This window comes from Anoplophora glabripennis, unplaced genomic scaffold (genome assembly GCF_000390285.2).
Source record: "Anoplophora glabripennis isolate ALB-LARVAE unplaced genomic scaffold, Agla_2.0 scaffold16, whole genome shotgun sequence".
NCBI classification, from domain to species: domain Eukaryota; kingdom Metazoa; phylum Arthropoda; class Insecta; order Coleoptera; family Cerambycidae; genus Anoplophora; species Anoplophora glabripennis.
In genome coordinates, this window is record NW_019416253.1 from 1,604,219 (window position 1) to 1,621,546 (window position 17,328).

General features: G+C 31.3%; 1 protein-coding gene across 10 annotated transcripts in view; it reads left to right on the forward strand.

Moving 5' to 3' along the window:
- The window catches only part of LOC108914086 (rho GTPase-activating protein 21), a 311,849-nt gene that overhangs the window by 178,722 nt on the left and 115,799 nt on the right, over nucleotides 1-17,328 (forward strand). For all 10 annotated transcript variants that reach the window (XM_018719795.1, XM_018719803.1, XM_018719831.1 and 7 more), the window contains exon 3: nucleotides 12,236-12,283. In XM_018719795.1, the coding sequence (XP_018575311.1) occupies nucleotides 12,236-12,283 (48 nt within the window). The remainder of the gene's footprint in view (nucleotides 1-12,235; nucleotides 12,284-17,328) is intronic.

Below are 17,328 nucleotides of genomic sequence, written 5' to 3' on the forward strand. Positions count from 1 at the left end.
TTAGAGACAATTGAAGAAAGGGTTAAACTTTTATTTTCAAAAAGTTTTACATTGATAATTCCTGCAATAAACGCGCTAGCAGCAGTAAAAGTTAACGTTAATGAACGGCTACGCGCGGGAGAGGGAGCCGCGAGCCCGGGCACGCGCGTGAACGCTGCCCTCGTCGCGCGCGAGATTTTTGAACAATTTGAAATGTTCAAGTCAATATAGTTATAATTTTCAGGTATACTGTACACATATGTGCTATAAAAATTTCAAAATTTGTACCATTTTTTGTGCTATTTACACATTATTTTAAATATCTATAGTTAAAAACTAAAATACAGATATTTGATTTTTTATGCAAATTTCTAGATGGTAAATAGTGTTTTCGTTAAGCGTTAGCTTGCATTATAACCTTTAATATACAATTTTATTCAATGTTGATTCAAACTATTCCGTCTAGTACAAATAAATAATTGTAAACTGTTTAAACGTTAAGCAGATATTTGAGGAGGTGACGGATTGGAACACATTTCGCCCGATCTTCCAGCTAAACGTAAATGTAGTACAAATTATAAATAAACAACAAATTACCGGAATTTCAAAACAAACCGTTTGTGTTAATAAGGAACACTTTATAATCATTAAATTAATAACACTGTTTGTTTTTCCACTTCTGCTACTGAGTTATGTCTAGGTTTACGTGAATTAATAACAACTTATATAAATTTCCTCTTTCTCGTTAGCTTGCTTCACCGTGGACTCATATAAATAATGGTGAAGAATGCGTACGAATGATTTGTAATAGGTTACAGTACAGAACTGGAAGTTAATGGAGTTTGCAGGAAGTTAGTTTCGGTTTAACCATTTTCCTTGGTGATATTCAACTGTTATGGCGTCGTTGAAACCAACATCCGCTTTGATTAGTACTCTTTTGACATTGTGTTGTTTTTCTTTTCAAATTATTCTTTTTTTTTGTTACTAAGTGGCGATCTGCAAATTCCGCAGTACGCTTTAATAATTCTCTCTCCATTGCTCAGTTTTTAAACACAATTAATAATTTAACGCAGCAGCGGAATTGAACGTAATAAGAACCAGATGGATTTGAAGTCTTTATAGAAGTCCCTTAGAGAGGCACGCAATTAACATTCATTTACTGAGCATTTGTAATCTAGTACGTCAGTAAGCAAAAAAATAAAAGCGAAACAGATCTTGGCGTTAGATTTTCTTTTGTTTGTTGCTTTAGTTGGTCTGCAAGTATTAACTGTTGTCGATAATTATTTGAATTAAGAGATCTTGATGGTCTCAATATTTGGATACGTTTCCTTATTAAAAATAAGAAAAATGGAATAAGAACTATACAAGCAACTTTTATTAAGCAAGTCATGGTCTAAAACGTTACGTTTTAAATTGAAAAAAAAAAAAAATTCGCATGGAGGTTTAAACAAATTTAAAGATACTGGGCTGAAAACCTTTGTTATTTAATGACTGAACCATTTGTACATGATAGAGGTGTAATAATTATTGTTCCCGTAGTACACGCCATACTGTTGGTTTTATATGTCGGCTAAGTAATACTGCAACACACAACGCACGTGCACAAGATTCACAGGGTCTGTTTACATTTATGGTTAATTTTCTCGAAAACAAAGGCACTTGGAGCATAATTTTCTCATACTACTCTTTATATACTTTTACACATGTATTTCTTCTTTTATTGCATTCTATATCCTTGTTCTTATGTAACTAAATACTAGTTGTTAACAACAGTATATTGAGTTGATAAGTAAAAGCCTAATAGCTTTTTCCGAGTTGTATTTTCAAAGTAACTAACATTTGAAAATTTTACAAAGCAATAATGTTTTCATATTTTTTTAACCTCATTTTAAACTTACGTACAGGAAATTCTGGGTGATTCAGAAAGTTTCAAAATATGTGTGTTAGTCATTCTTTGTGTTATAAATAACATCTCAACAATATTTTGTGACAAAAAAATATGCTCTTTTGTCTCTTAACGGTTTTGAAACCAGTATTCCTCAGTATTGTATAACTGATGGTTGTCCTCGTACTTTGATTTTTTTTAACAAAAATAGTTACCAAGTACTAAAATCCTGCCAAGAGCAAGTTGCCAATTACTCTTGCATTCATTGCATTACTACTGACTTAACAGTAAGGTATTTTATTCATAAGCAGCTCCTAAATATACTTCCAGTTACTAATATAATTATTTTTACAAGTTGTTGGTAAATTTACTTACAGTTCTGAATGTTCTTTAGTAATTTTAATTAGTATTTACTTCAGTCATGAATTGTACATGGTAAAATTTTGTGATTTGGTAGTATATTTACAACCCGGCACAAATAAGCTTGCGTCTGAGTTAGCTCCGCCCACAAATACACTCTAGACACGGCAAGGGCAACACTCCGGGAGTGTAGAGTAGTGGAGTGTAATTTAGTGTGTGATACTTAACATTTTTTGATAAAAAAATGGAATTTTGCGAAAAAAACATTTTTAATGTAAAATATGAATAAAATATTCAAAATTTATCGTTTAATTGATTTTTAGCAAAGCGACAATTTAAATAATTCGGATCGCAATAAAAGAAAAATTGCAACAGTTTGAACTTTTAAGGGTTCTTTTTAAACCATATAAATATACCTAAATATGGAAGTGTTTCATATCATTAATTCGTCAAATTGCTTGTGAAACACCAGGAACAAGTCCGTAAAAAGAGCATGCCCCAGTAGTTTCTGCTAGACATAAACCAAGTAGGTGTTGTTACTGCATTTCAACTTTAACATGAAACCAATCTAGCAGCCGTGTAGAAAACAAAAAGTCCGACCAGATTTGCATCTTAGTCGCCCGGTTCTAATTGAATGTCCCTCGGATACAACTACGTGATCAGTTATGACAATCTTTCACGGTTAACCGTTAATTACATTTCAGCAATTAAGTGTACGACACTCGATTGAGACGTGGCAACAGCGTCCTCTGAGTGAACTCGGCAGATTTGAAATGCGATTGCTCCCTGTAATTATGGCCTGCCATTTTCGATTGTATTGTTCGAGTAAATGTATTCAAAATCGCGCTTTAAAAGTATCTGCCTTATCTTTTAAGAAAGCATGTCCTATTTGTAGGTTTATATGACAAAATTTGGTCCTGCAAAGAATTATTTGTTTCGGTAAAGATCATGAATAGTGATTCACATGGAAGTCTCTATTGGGCGTTGCTGGCACTGCCATGGTAGCAACGTAATAAGATATAGTACATTTACTATAAGTTTTCAATGACGTCATACAGTGCGAAATGATACAGTGTTGCCAAGTTGTAAATTTTTTCAGGGTGTTTAAGGAAATTAATTTTCAATGGTGAATTCAATTTATTTAAATTGTAGCCTGGAACTACAGTTCACTTAATTAATTAAATCCATGACGTGGATCATCTTTGCAATTGATTTGACAATCTACCACAGCGATGTAATGTATGCGACCACTGAAGAGAAGAGATCTAGTTTCTGGATATTTTCTCGCAAAGCTTTCGAAGAAGCATGTTTCTCTAAAATGAACAATATTAACTTTAGATTGATATAAATTAATAGTATTTCAACTAACTGTCTGTTTCATAAATAACGTTCCGAATTGCAGTTTTGTTAAAATCGTCAGCATCTACAATTCATTTTTCCCGTTGATGATAGTTTGGTGAAACTGCAACATAATATATTGTACGATGATATTTCCAGCATAACATCTGCAATTTTATTAGATATAACCTAACATTCTTAACATGAATTTTAAATATTGTTAATAATATCTAAAATGGCAACGTCGCAAAATGTGATAAATTTGAAACAACAGAATTTCTTAGTTTCAGTCAAATTCATTGAACTCTATACTCGACAAGAATTTAGGGTTATTCTATCTGCTGCACTGAACTACTAGATGTGACGTCATTGGAAACTTATCGTAAATACACTTTAGGTATAATAGTTCCTGTTTAAATCGTTACTTTGAGGAATTTCTACGGGAAGTTACAGTAACTCACTATGTAGTATTTTATGATTATATTATTATTTTATACAAAATTTGACTTATGACAGTATGTTTGATAAGAAACTAACACATATTTGTGATTGGCTAAATACGCAGAACTAGTGTAGTTGGCTGAAACTATTAAATAGAGCCTGCTATCGATCTGTCTTTCTTGCTTTGAATATAGGTCAGGACTCGTCCTTTCGATTTGTCCTTCAGGACGAAACGTATAAAACTTTGACCTAGTTGAGCCATTGCAGTAACTGAGCACAATCAATATGTACGGTAGAACAAGGGTGTAGGAAATAGTTAAAAGTTTTGTTAATCTGTAAAAAACGTACCCACAATTAAACTAAGTATTTTAAATTTATTTAAAAAATGCTGACGATTATCATATCAAGAATAATAACTAAAGCTAGTATATGACAAATAAGAAATTTTGAACAGCTTGATACAAAGATGCGTTCTTCTACAGTGGCGTACATAAGGGGTTCTCTTTTTTTTATTAAAATATCTTGCATATTTACTTCAACTTTGAATTTTTTGTACCTATTTTTTTCACATAAATAAAAATTTTAGTTATATGTTTCACATAATAAATTGCACAGCTGCTTAAAATATTTATACGTATTTAAGGTCCACCCTGTATATTAAAGCGGAAACAGCACCGTTTATTTCTACGTGCTCTAAAAATTTGTCAAGCAAATGCAATTTTTTTATATCCAAAATCTGGCCTTATTAGAATTTCATTCTAATATCTGTACCACTTTGGAGATTCAGATCGTAAAATCGCCCTTTTTCCAAATTCATGAATATTTAAACTGAAACATTCAAAATCGCGCTGCTAAAGTAATTATTGTTTAATCAAGTACTCAGCACCCAGTATCTTGTTAACGTTGACGTGATTATACCATGAAATTCTAAACGAAGATCATCTTAATGGACCCATGTCAAGTACAGTGGATAAATATTTACATCGAGGAAAAACTTGTAAAGCTAAATTTAACAAATCTACCGTGTTGCATCATGAATTGAGATGTAGCTTACGTGCTATAGTGGCGTGACAGTCAGGTGAAAGCATTGGTATAGGGTCGATAATTGTTTTTTCCTTATTTTTAGTGAAATATTTATTTTTATAATTGTAGACAAATTAATATAGAGGATGAATATACGAGTGGCATATGAAATGTCTGATGCATAAGCGCTTGCGCTAGTATGACAAATTTTTACGTCTTATACAGAGTGTCCCCTTCATGTTTCAAAAACAGTTGTGTGCAAGTTCCTCATAAGAAAATAATGGGGGTAGTTCATATACCGTTTTTTTCTTAGACTCCCTGTTTTTGAGATACAGTGTGTTGAAGTTGTTACTTTCCAAATGGTTTTCCTTAATTATCTTTAAATCGGCTAAAGATAAAAATGTCAAAATTTGTACAATACAAGTAAACATTAACTATGCGTTAAGAATAATATGCAAACGGTTTCTTTCTGAGAAGTAGTGTCGCCGATACAAGTAAAAATGTTAAAAGTCAAAATTTGTTACATTTCTAAACGGTTTTGTAAACTTTAAAGTATGCTACAAAAAAATGGTATACGTAACTACTTGTCGAAATTCGGTAGCATGTACCATTTTCGAGAAAAATTAAGTTGCATAGAAATAAATGGTTTTTTTTTAAACATGAACGAAACACCCTGTATATATCACGTTTTGTCCAACAGTTGCAGTTCATTAATAAAAAACAAATTTTGAAATATAATTTAAAAATGTTGTCAACTTCGGTCGTCATGGATAGTTGATAAAAAATAACAAATTTTCTGAACTTGATGGAGTCTTTGAAAGAAAATATTCCACTAAAAACCAAAGGTACATCTTTGACACTGCTTCAGCTGAAACCTAAAGAAATTTTGAACAAGGAATATATTCGTTATTCAAAGCTGGAAAGGCAGAAAATGCAGTACAAACTAACTCGGAAGAAGTTTTCTTGGCGTATTCTGTACAAAAGATTAGTTACCAAATGATTATAATACGTTTTGAGTTTTAAAAAAAATTTAAATATTAAAACGAAAATCTTTAAATAGGCAATTTTATATATTTTTTAAATCGATTTTCTTCCATTGAAATTTTATATCAAAAAGGATACTTTGAAGTTTCCGAAATCTGCTTAAATTTTCCGATTTTTTCTAAATCAAAATTAAAAAACTCATTTTTACTTTGAACGACATAACTCACCGACAAATCGTCGTACAAAGCTCTCGAATAGCTCAAATTAAAGAGGACTAATGAAATAAAAAGAGCTGACAGATGGGATGGCAAAACAAACATTATATTGAAGTTTGTGAAAATTTTGAAAAACCGGAAAAAATTTTGAATTTTTTTCCGCTAGATACAGCTTTTTGAAAATCACCTACTTTTTACCCTTTAATCGTTATGACTAGTGTATTTAAATAAATGTGATCTTTTTCACACATAAACGCCCACCCCTATTTTCATACAACGGAAATCGACTTCCATTCTCCGAAAGCTAACTAAACTCGAACGGTTTTTTTTATATCAAAGTATTAGAATGTTCAACGGCAATCGCTCATATTTTGAGGTGATTATTATAGGCACACGTTGTAAACTTTCTAATCCATGTATGTATTTGTTTTTTTTTTTGGCCAAATTTGGCCGTAATTCTACCTTGCACGGCGTTTGGCATAGTTAGCAAGCGTACTTACAACAGACCTTTTGTTCTAAACAGACAATTCGCAGCTGCATTTTACCGTTATGCCAGGTGCTAATGTTGCGATTTTTTCAGACGCGATCATTTGGGCTCACGGAAATCGCAACCTACTTGCGAACGGACGGGGATCGGTCAGTGGCGGAGGAGCGAATTAGATGTCAAGAAATAGGGAAACTTTTAGTTTTTTAGGGGTGATAGTTTCCAGAAAACTTTATTTTTAAACTACACTTAAACTCTTGTCGAACATTAAAAAATGGTCGAATGGTATTAACAATTAATACTTTTTGCATAATTCATTAAATATTGGCCAATATTGGTACGTGGATAAGCAAGTTTTATTAATTATAAGTAAAACATAATTTATGTTTTAAAATAATTATTTTATCTGCTCCCACTATAGTAAAAATAGACTATTAATACATTGTTTTTAAGGAGGTAAGTGGATTTTACACTATTTTATGAACAAATAAATAGAAATATTTGATGAACATTACATTTTATTAATTATTATGAGTGAATATTTATAGTAATAATTGTACAGTTATTACATTTAGTAACATTTATAAAATCTGGATAATTATTCCCCCTCGCTTTTAATAATTGTCACATTTTTCTCAAAACGATTTGACCGTTCCATTTAAGTCACCGGTGACTCAATATTATCTGACTGATTCACAGTGTCACTGCAAAGAATCCTGTTAGCTATTTCATTTTTGTTACTTAAACTGTCAGCAACATAACTTTCTGCAACTGTTGCTGATTTCCACCCATGTCTCTTGATTGCTAATACATCAACTCCTGTATTAGCCAGTAACGTTGCCGATGTTCTTTGGTATGAATGGCCTGTATATGTTGCAGGATGTTCTAGTTTCAAAAACTGTGCAATATTATTAGGAATCATAGAAAGGGTATTCTAACCGACTGGTTGATTGTAACATCTACCTGCTTGATAGCGCATAAAAAAGCGTGAAATTTCAGTTTTAAGTTCCAATCTAAACTCGTCCTCGACTGGTAAATAATACTTACCTCCTTTATGGTGTAAATAACAATTGCAGTTTTATAAAATGTATAAAAAAAATTAATAAAAACACCCTTATTGATCTGACAGATTTGATCTTTAAAGTTATTTCTTGTCGTTAATAAAAAATATTTGTTACTATTTTTTTGAAGCACTGTGTTTAGTTTATAAATCTCTGTTTCAATGGTCTCTGACATTGACCTAGTTTTGGGTAAAATACATTATATTAATCCACCTGATGTGAAATGGCTACAGGTCGCTAGGTAGGCAAAAAAAATATATCGACCAAATTTAATTCGGCGAAAGGATAATGGTTGAATATGCATTTATTTTAATTTTCAGTTAATTTTATACGGTGGTTGTAATTTCGAGTTATGTTTTAAAAAGTTGGGAAAATTGGAAAAATTCAGGCTTCTAGACATATTTTACATAAGACGTATTTTAATAAAATTCAGTGAATAAGAAAACAGCATACATATTTTAATAAAACTTTTATAAAGTGACAAAAAATCATCAAATTTCTAAAAGAAGCAAAATATAACTTCTCTATATCTCAAAAAATAATATTCAGAGTATATTCTAACTTGAGATTTAACGAAATTTCGGCATAAAAGCAAACTGAAAAAAGTGGTCTCGGAAAGAAAATATTTTTTTGAAAATTCTCCTAAAATATATCCAAATTCCTTGTCTGACTTTGACTCATTTGAGCATATATCTGATACTTCTAAATTTTCTAATTGGTCATCCTGAATAAATTCATAATATGCATTTTCTTCTAAATGCGGATTTGTTTATAAAAATATATTCTGAAAGTTATTTTTTAAATACATGATAGCATTTATATTGGCAAGCAAGGTATCTAGAACTCCCGGATTGTAGATGATTGTAAAAGTTGGTTCTCCTTTTGATTTTATTACTTTATCTTTGTATTTTTGCATTTTAAGAATGACTCTTTCGGACGATAATAAAAAAAATAGAGTAAAATGGGTCAATTACGTATGTCATATATTAATATATTGCAAGAAGTCATTGTTAATTGCTCAAACAATTAACGGTGTTCGAACCGTAATATGTGGAATAAATTTTTAAATGGGAAATGCAAATAGGTATCTCCCTTGTTAGGTAAATTTATGTAAACGACTTCATATTTTATGGCGAATTTATAACGTTAAATATTCGCTAATTGCTCACTGCCCACATTTGGCTTGCTTATTTCACCAGAACTGATTTAATAACTCTGCGGATAGCCAAGACATTCCTGTTGTTTAACTGTTTTGTAATTTATTTCAAATCCAGACGTAGTAGCAGGATAGAATGTCGGCCAGCAGCTGCTGATATGACCCATTGGAAAAATTCGTTGAATGATCTTGTTACGAACAAATTCCTTGGGGTTAGGGAATGTGGGATACCCATAAATCATAGAAAATCCATGTATTCGAAGTTTGGAACTATCAATTTAAATTTTAATTGAAACACAACTAAAAGCTATTGACATTTATTTATTATTTTAATGAATTTGAACTTTGAATTTTCCCATTTTGTAGGTTAAACGAGTGCCGAAAATTACATCATCGTCTCTAGGACGGTAATGCAATTTGCTTGACCTCTGCTGCGTTCAGAGGCATTTGTTTAATCGAAAAAGTACGTGGCACGTAATAAGTTGATGGTCTTGATGTCTACCGATCGATCATAACTGTTCGGTTTCTGTCGTTCGTTTAAAATAAGGTTCGATTAATGCGGTGAAATTGTGCTGTGATTGATTTAAGTGTACCGTATGTCAAGATATTAATTCTGTTTGCATAAAATCAAGGTTGTATCAACGTTTGTATGGAACAGAATAGTACTATTTTAAATATTTCTTAATATACAACTGCCCAACAGCAATACCCATTTACAGGACAAGCTAGTTAATAAGGAATAAACAATCAAAATTGTCTATGAAAAAATAAAACAAACAAATTGAAAACAAAATAACAAGCAAATACTAGTAATAGTTACTTTTTCGTCTTCATCCTAGGGTAGGCAGTCTTTCTGGGATATATAGAATCCATTCTACTTTTTGTTGTAGGATAATATTACAATTTTTCAATATTCAAGTTGAGATGATTTAAGTTCATACTAGTCATTAATCTGTTCAAGGTTATCATGTAACAATTCACAGTCTGTAGCATTAGATACTGTCTAGTAGATTTTCATATCATTTACTTATAGTAAGTATTTGACGTCAAGGAAGGGAGATATATCAATAACATAAATGTTAAATGATAGGGGGCTCGAAAGTGAACCTTGAAGAACCCCAGATAGTGCACTAAATTGTATCGACTTAAATCTATGACACTGAAGAAATTATTGACTGTATTGGCCGTATTGGTGACGTTGGGGAAAATTATCCAAAACCCCATTTTGCCCCTAATTTTAAGTGACAGGGATACCAAGTTAAACTTAACAGGAAGTCGTAATTGTTTACTAAGATTTATTTTAATGTCAACCATACGACATGGTCTAAATGTGATGTTATTTATTCAACTCGCTTGCTGGAGTAATATTCTTAGATAAGAAAAAAACGTGCAGTGCCTTGCCAACAGGGAAATACACACGAAATCTTCTATGCACTGAAAGTTTTCTTTATTTTTAGTAAGTAAGTTATCTTAATATCCCGCTTGCCAAGTGATTGCATCAAACGGTGTTCAAGAAAAGCAACAGCGTGAAGTATCTGCTTACATTTTTCACATTGGAAATGTTTAAGGAATGGTTAGTGTAACGCTAGATGTTAGGAAAATATACAGGGTGTAAGAAGTTTGACTGCCATTGCCTCAGCATGAAATGGAGTAATCATAAATGAATAAAAAAGTTGTGTATACAGTTTAGGACCCATGTCATATAAGGTTTTTTTGTTTATTTTAATGTATTCTATCGACTGTTATAATTAATGCAGTCTCAAACATCTAACACCCTACATAACCGGGCATATATTTTTAAAGTGTAACAAATGCTCGGTCGCGCTCGCTGCGCGTAGGAGTGGTCCGATCGGAATGATTTTAGTATCGTTATTTAGGTTGGACCTTTCTGTGTCGAATAGAAGTGATCCGGGCATTTCACGATCACGGGACTGGCGATGAGGAGGAAGATGGTCCTCTACATTTTGGCATTTTTTATTTGTTGATTTTTAAATGCATACCACAACGTTTGTGTAAATACATAAATAAATCCATTTACCGGGTAGGAAAGTACCGATGGTCTATCTGAAGTTACGTGAGAGCGACAAAGTAAGCCATAGAAATCCATGTGATAGACAAGGATGGGTATAGTGAAGGCGTCTAATAGTCACCGCCCATTTCGCCCTTCCACAAATAAGAAGTGGATCTTATTTGTGGAAGGGCTAAACGGGCGGTGACTATGAGACGCCTTCATTATAGCCATCCTTCTCTATCGCATGGATTTCTATGGCTTACTTTATCGCTCTCATGTAACTTCAGATAGACCGTCGGTACTTTCCTATCCGATATATACCAGTGATGAGGTGCTTTTTATCCATGTAAATTTTTTGATAAATTGCTTTCTCACATTTTATCCATGTAAATTTTTTGATAAATTGCTTTCTCACATTAATTAAATAGTTTAATGTAAGAATGAATTGCATAATGTAAATTTAGCATTTTATCCACATTTAGTCCTACTGCATTATTGCGTGAATTTGGAAAGGTCCGTTTTGAAAGGAGGGCAGAAACTGTTCTTAGATTTACTTTTACCCGAGAAAGATAAATCTGTGATTTAAAATCATGATTTAAACTTATATTTACTTCTTCTTTGTTACGAAATCTTAGTCCTGTAGAAAATTATACGTATAAATTATTATGCGGGAAGTATAATTTAAAATATTCCATTATTTCAATAAATTGTACTGTCAAAAATTTTGTATATCGCTAAACGTTATGAAGAGGAGATTAGTGAAGAGAATAGAGAAAAGTAGAATACATTAAAGGTGCTTTGCTGCATATAAGTTGACAATGATTTATTGAATTTCTAGTAAAAGTTTCTTTGATATATAGTTTTGTAAAAAAGGATATCTTCTAAAAAATAGATCTTCCGTAGACCTTGTACTAAAAATAATTTAATTCTCACATAGTATAAACTATAAAGTATAATACCTACTGTCACATATTTTTGAAAATGTCATTTTCTTTTTCTAATTTCAATATCCACTAACTCTAAAACGAAAAATTTCCTGTTATTTCTTTGTAGGACGTTTTTCAATTTGTGCCTGAATTCAAGTTTAAATTTTGGCCGATTAATCCTAAAACACCCTGTACACTTACTTGCCGCCGTGTACCTACAACGCAAAGAGAACACTCGTCTGCTCTTTTCCGCCTTATCCAACCAACCGGTCCGTTTATTTATTTTTTTATTTTGCTCGGCGTAATTATTAATGTTTTATGTCTCGTCGATTATTTCGTATCAATTTGCTAATGATCCTCATTTCATTGCAGGAAGCATTCCAGAGAGCACAGGAAGCGCAAGTCGAGCACAGGTTTCCGGTGAGTGATTAGATTGGCTGTAGCTTTTAATTAATTAATTTATGCAACGCGAGGTACGCGAAGATAACGATCTCTCGGGTTTGCCAAGGAGGTGGGTATAACGCCAAACGTACCGGATCGGATACCGCGGAATAATTTCTAGTTCGTATCTTCGAATTTCAAAGATACGTTTTATGTTTTACGCGAAAGCGAGGCACTGTACTGGAACGCAGTGTGCTTTGCACGGACTGTCTATTGTTTTGAAGATAGGTATCTGGATGCTGTTGGAAGTTACAAACTGAAAATCCTGTTTTATTGGATTTGTAGTGAATGAAATTTTATTGTAAATGACCGTTATGTGTGCTGTTTATTCCTGGGTATACCTAATAGGTTATATCTTAAACGAAAGTAAATAAAATAGAAATATATTTTTAGAGAAGCTCCATTTCTTCTCGACAACATTTAATTATTTCTTGAGTTTCGAATAAATGAATAACTCAAACACATATTTATCTTTTGTACGTGATTGATTCAGTAAAGAGTGACCGCAAAAAAACTGTGATTTTCGCAATCGCTGATAATTAAAAAAATACATAAAAATATGTTTTTGGTCGCAAATTACTTATAAAAAACTGAAATGAGCATTTTAGTATTTTGAAAATTTTAAAGATCACCCCTACTTAGGGGTTTGAAAAAATGCCAAAAATGAAGAATTTAAATATTACCAATTGATATAAAAACTATTAGCATATGAATTATCTTAATACAAATATTTTTTTTGGAATTTTTACAATTATTTCTGATATTCTCTATTTTTGGGGGATGATTCCACCCTCTGAGCGTGCTTAAGAGTGGATTTTCTAATTCAACATGCTTATTTCAGTCATGAGAATAAATCTTTGTATCAGAATCATTCGATAGTAAAATTCACATGCTAATGGTTTTTATATTTATTTATTATTCAATTCTTCATTTTGAGCGTCATTTCAACCCCTAAATGGGGTGATTTTTAAAAATTTTCAAAAAACTATAAGCTGTGCTCATCTTAATTTTTTACGACGAGTAATTTGAGACCAAAAACACATTCTTATATATTTTGTTTAGTTCTCTTCGAAAACGGTCTATTTTTGCGGTCACTCTTTTTATCTTCGCTTGCTCAAGCTTTATTATCTACGTCAAATATATTATAATTGTGCGTATGCAATTTATTTCAACTCACAATCAAATTAAAACCTTTTTTCACGAATCACCCTGTGCACACTAGTAGTTATTAATATTTTTAAATTGAAAATGTTTTTTTTAAAATCCATTTTTTTTCGCCAAAAAATGTTAAATATTAAAAAAATTAAAAAATAAAATTTAAAAAAACTAATTTCTTTGACAATACAAATTGACAATCGTCAAAAAATATTGTTTATTTTGCGACTGATTGAGGGAATGTACAACTCTTTTTTTTGATATCTAACATTTGTTGATAACAAAAAAAAGTTGATTTTTGCAGATACTAACACATTTTCAATTAGAAAAAATGATTGGAAGATGCAAAATTTATTCTTTAATTATTGATTTTCAGCAAAAGTCACTATTTCAAATTCAAAAATATGTTTCCCTATCTAAAAATTCAAATTCACTTTAAAAGTCATAAAAATCAACTATCTAAAATAAAAAATAATCTGTCTAAATAGTTCTATGAAATATTTTGAATTTATTAAACGTTACAACATTACAAAATCATTTTTTCATTTTGCAGCTTATCTTTTTAAATGTATTACGAAGATGATGCAATGTGGTATAAACTTGTGGTATATTGTGTTATTATTTTCATATTTTCTTATTTTCTCTTTCCAGAATACAAAACTTATACCATTTGATTTTTCAAGGAGTTCTGGTCATTGTTACACTACCGAGCTATATTTTTCCCCTTTCATAATAATTACAATGGTATTTAAATAATTGTTATGTAGTAAATATATAAATAGATAACATACTATAGATAAAAATTCAAGGCTTTGGTTAGAATGGTCTGTAGTAAGATATAAACACTTAAACTACTGTTTTCAATAGTTAGAAATAATACTGTCGAAAAACGATAACGTTAAAGTTACATTTTTCTTGTATTTCAAATTATTCAAATTCCGTTTTCCATTTTCCACCTACTTATATCTTTTATTTGTCCTCTTAAAAAACGATAACCAAAAGTCATCCTTATAACTACGCCTTAAAATAATATTTATGCTGTTGAATATGGATATATTTTTGTGGCACACAAACAATGTTTTCAAATGGCAAGAGCAACGACCTCCTCTGGCAACAATGATCATCTTGTTTACGATAAAAATTGCAGCGGTTATTTATACACTAGAAATTTACAAGATTTTTTTTTTTGTATTTCGCTAAACTGCCTTGTGCAATTAACTGCCAAGTCTTTCGGTTCGCCTTAATCGACACGAAAGTTTTTTTCTTTTCCTCGTATTGTTTCAGTCGCGTTAAAAATGGAAAGTTTTGAAAGCGGTTTAAATCGAGTGTAATTATTGTTCCTACAATAACCTCCTGTAACTTTGAGGCTAGAGCAATTACTTCGCATTTCCTATTCAGAATAGTAAAAGTTGTACTTTTTTGCGTGGGTAATTTAACCTATAAAATGTCCCAGGTGATTAGCTGATTGCTTTTTGAACGTGATTCATGAATAGATAATTACATACCCTTCAAAGAGTTATAAAATAAATAGGAATCGAGTAGAAGTTGATTTAGGTTCATAAAAAATTAACTTATGTAGCAAAAGGTAACGAACAAATCGATGTAATAGAATAGTCCGTAAGTTTCATAATATTATCTTTAATTTACGTAATAGCCTTGTATTTTTTTTATCGTAAGAATTTAATGGAATACAACGACTACGTTGCCTACTACTGTACATGCGTTATGGACCAGGGCGGATCTGTCGAAATATCCCCCTTCTTGGATGTAAGAGGGGGCAAGCTAATTTTTGCTGGAATACCTTCAGTGCAACTCACATAATAAAAGTATAGGTCCCTAGATCTGAGCGAGGTCCGGAACATTTTCAAAATTGCAAAAATGTTTTAAAAATTTAAAAAAATCCCTATTTTATTTGAGTTTTTTACTTATATCTTGAAACCTATGCATTTTGGAAGAATATTGAAGAGGGAGAAAAAGTTTTAGAATTGAATTTTGCACAATATACTGTAAATTAAAGTTGTTTAAATTTATTACCGATGTTGCAAAATAGCAATAATTGATGAAAAAAAAGCAAAATAATCAAGTTTTTTGGATAATTTTTTTAAAATATTTTAATTACTCTGAGGACATTCTAATTTTTGGACAAAAACTTTTAGAGTATAATAATACAACACACCAAATTTCATTAAAATCGGTTCTATAGTTTTCGCAAAGTAATTTTTTGAAAAAAATTTCCCAATTTTTAAAATGTTGTACAGCCTCAAATAAAGCATCTAGATACTTGAAAATTTTTTCACATAGAAAAAAACCGCTCAACCTTTCAAATGGTTTTTGAAAAATTGAAATCGGTTGATTAGGACGGCTGCAGTAAATTTTTAAAGTTAACACTGTTTTTTTATTTTTAAACAATTAGATTACATTTAACAATTTGTAATTTAGTTTTTTTCAAAAATTATAATTGTAAAGTACTATTTTTTCTTAATTTGATATGTATTTAACAAAATTCAGAGTGTTGAAATATATACGTAAAAAAATTTTTCATTGAAAGAATGCCATAGCATAGGGTGGTAAAATATACAGTATATTTAATGCATAAATAATAAACTTTGTTTATAACAAAATATGTGCAAATTAGACAGTCGGCATCACGATATTCGAATTCCTTGGCTCGCGAGACATCGGATTAAAAAAACAAGTCGAAATTGGTCCATTAGAAGCCGGGTTAATGCAATTTTTTCGTACCTTCGCATTTTGAACCTCGAATTCAGTCTCGGAGCGAAAGCCCTCTTCCCCACTTTTGTGTTTTGAGCCACTTTCCGCGCGTGCGAGCGACAGCTTTTCCGCTGATTTACCTATGTTGCCGATAACTTATAAATATGACAATTTTTTCCAGCTTAGAACTCGGAAAAATGAAACCACTGGATCAATTGCTAAATTGTTTATAAATTAACGGTAAATGCCGATAAACTTTGACCGCTTATATCTCGAGAACCAATAAACGGAGTTTAACTATTTTTTTTAAAGAAGCGTCTTTCCGAGTACTTTAAAATTATAATTTTTGAAAAAAGCTAAATTGCAAATTGATAATGTAATCTAATTGTTTAACAATAGAAAAAAAGGATATTTTTTTCAAAATTCCAGAAGATGGCCAGATTTCAGCCGATCTTCATACATTTTTTTTCTAAAATACTCGTAAAGACTTGTACTTTCATGCTCAAGTGCTATAAATTTGATTTGGGTCATATCGATTGAGTTTTGAGAGCTTAGGTTGCCAAATTTCAATTTTTTTTGTATTTTCAGAGAATAAAACGTTGACGGCTGAGAGAGCAGTAGGGGTGATTTTTTGAGGGGAAGATCTGAGATGGTATACATTTAATTTGGGTCATATTGATTGAGTTTTAAGAGGTTAAGTTGCCGATTTCCGTTATTCCAGAAAGTAAACGTTGAATATTAAGGGTAAGAGAGTAGTAAAAGTAATGTAGTGGGGAAGAAAGTGTACTTAATAAAGTTCTGAGATATCTTCAGTAAGTATATCTTCCCTTCAAAAAATTACCCTTACTGCTCTCTCACCCTTAATATTCAACGTTTTATTCTCTGAAAATACAAAAAAATTGATATTTGGCAACCTAACCTCTCAAAACTCAATCGATATGATCCAAATCAAATTTATAGCACTTGGGCATGAAAGTGCAAGTCTTTACGAGTATTTTAGAAAAAAGTGTATGACGACCGGCTGAAATCTGGTCATCTTCTGGAATTTTGAAAAAAGAACCTTAAAAAATCCCAGTGTGCGTCGTGTCTAAGCTATAAATTCTGCTGCAATTTGCGACATCTAGCTTCGCGTTGATAAATGAGATACATATGTTGTA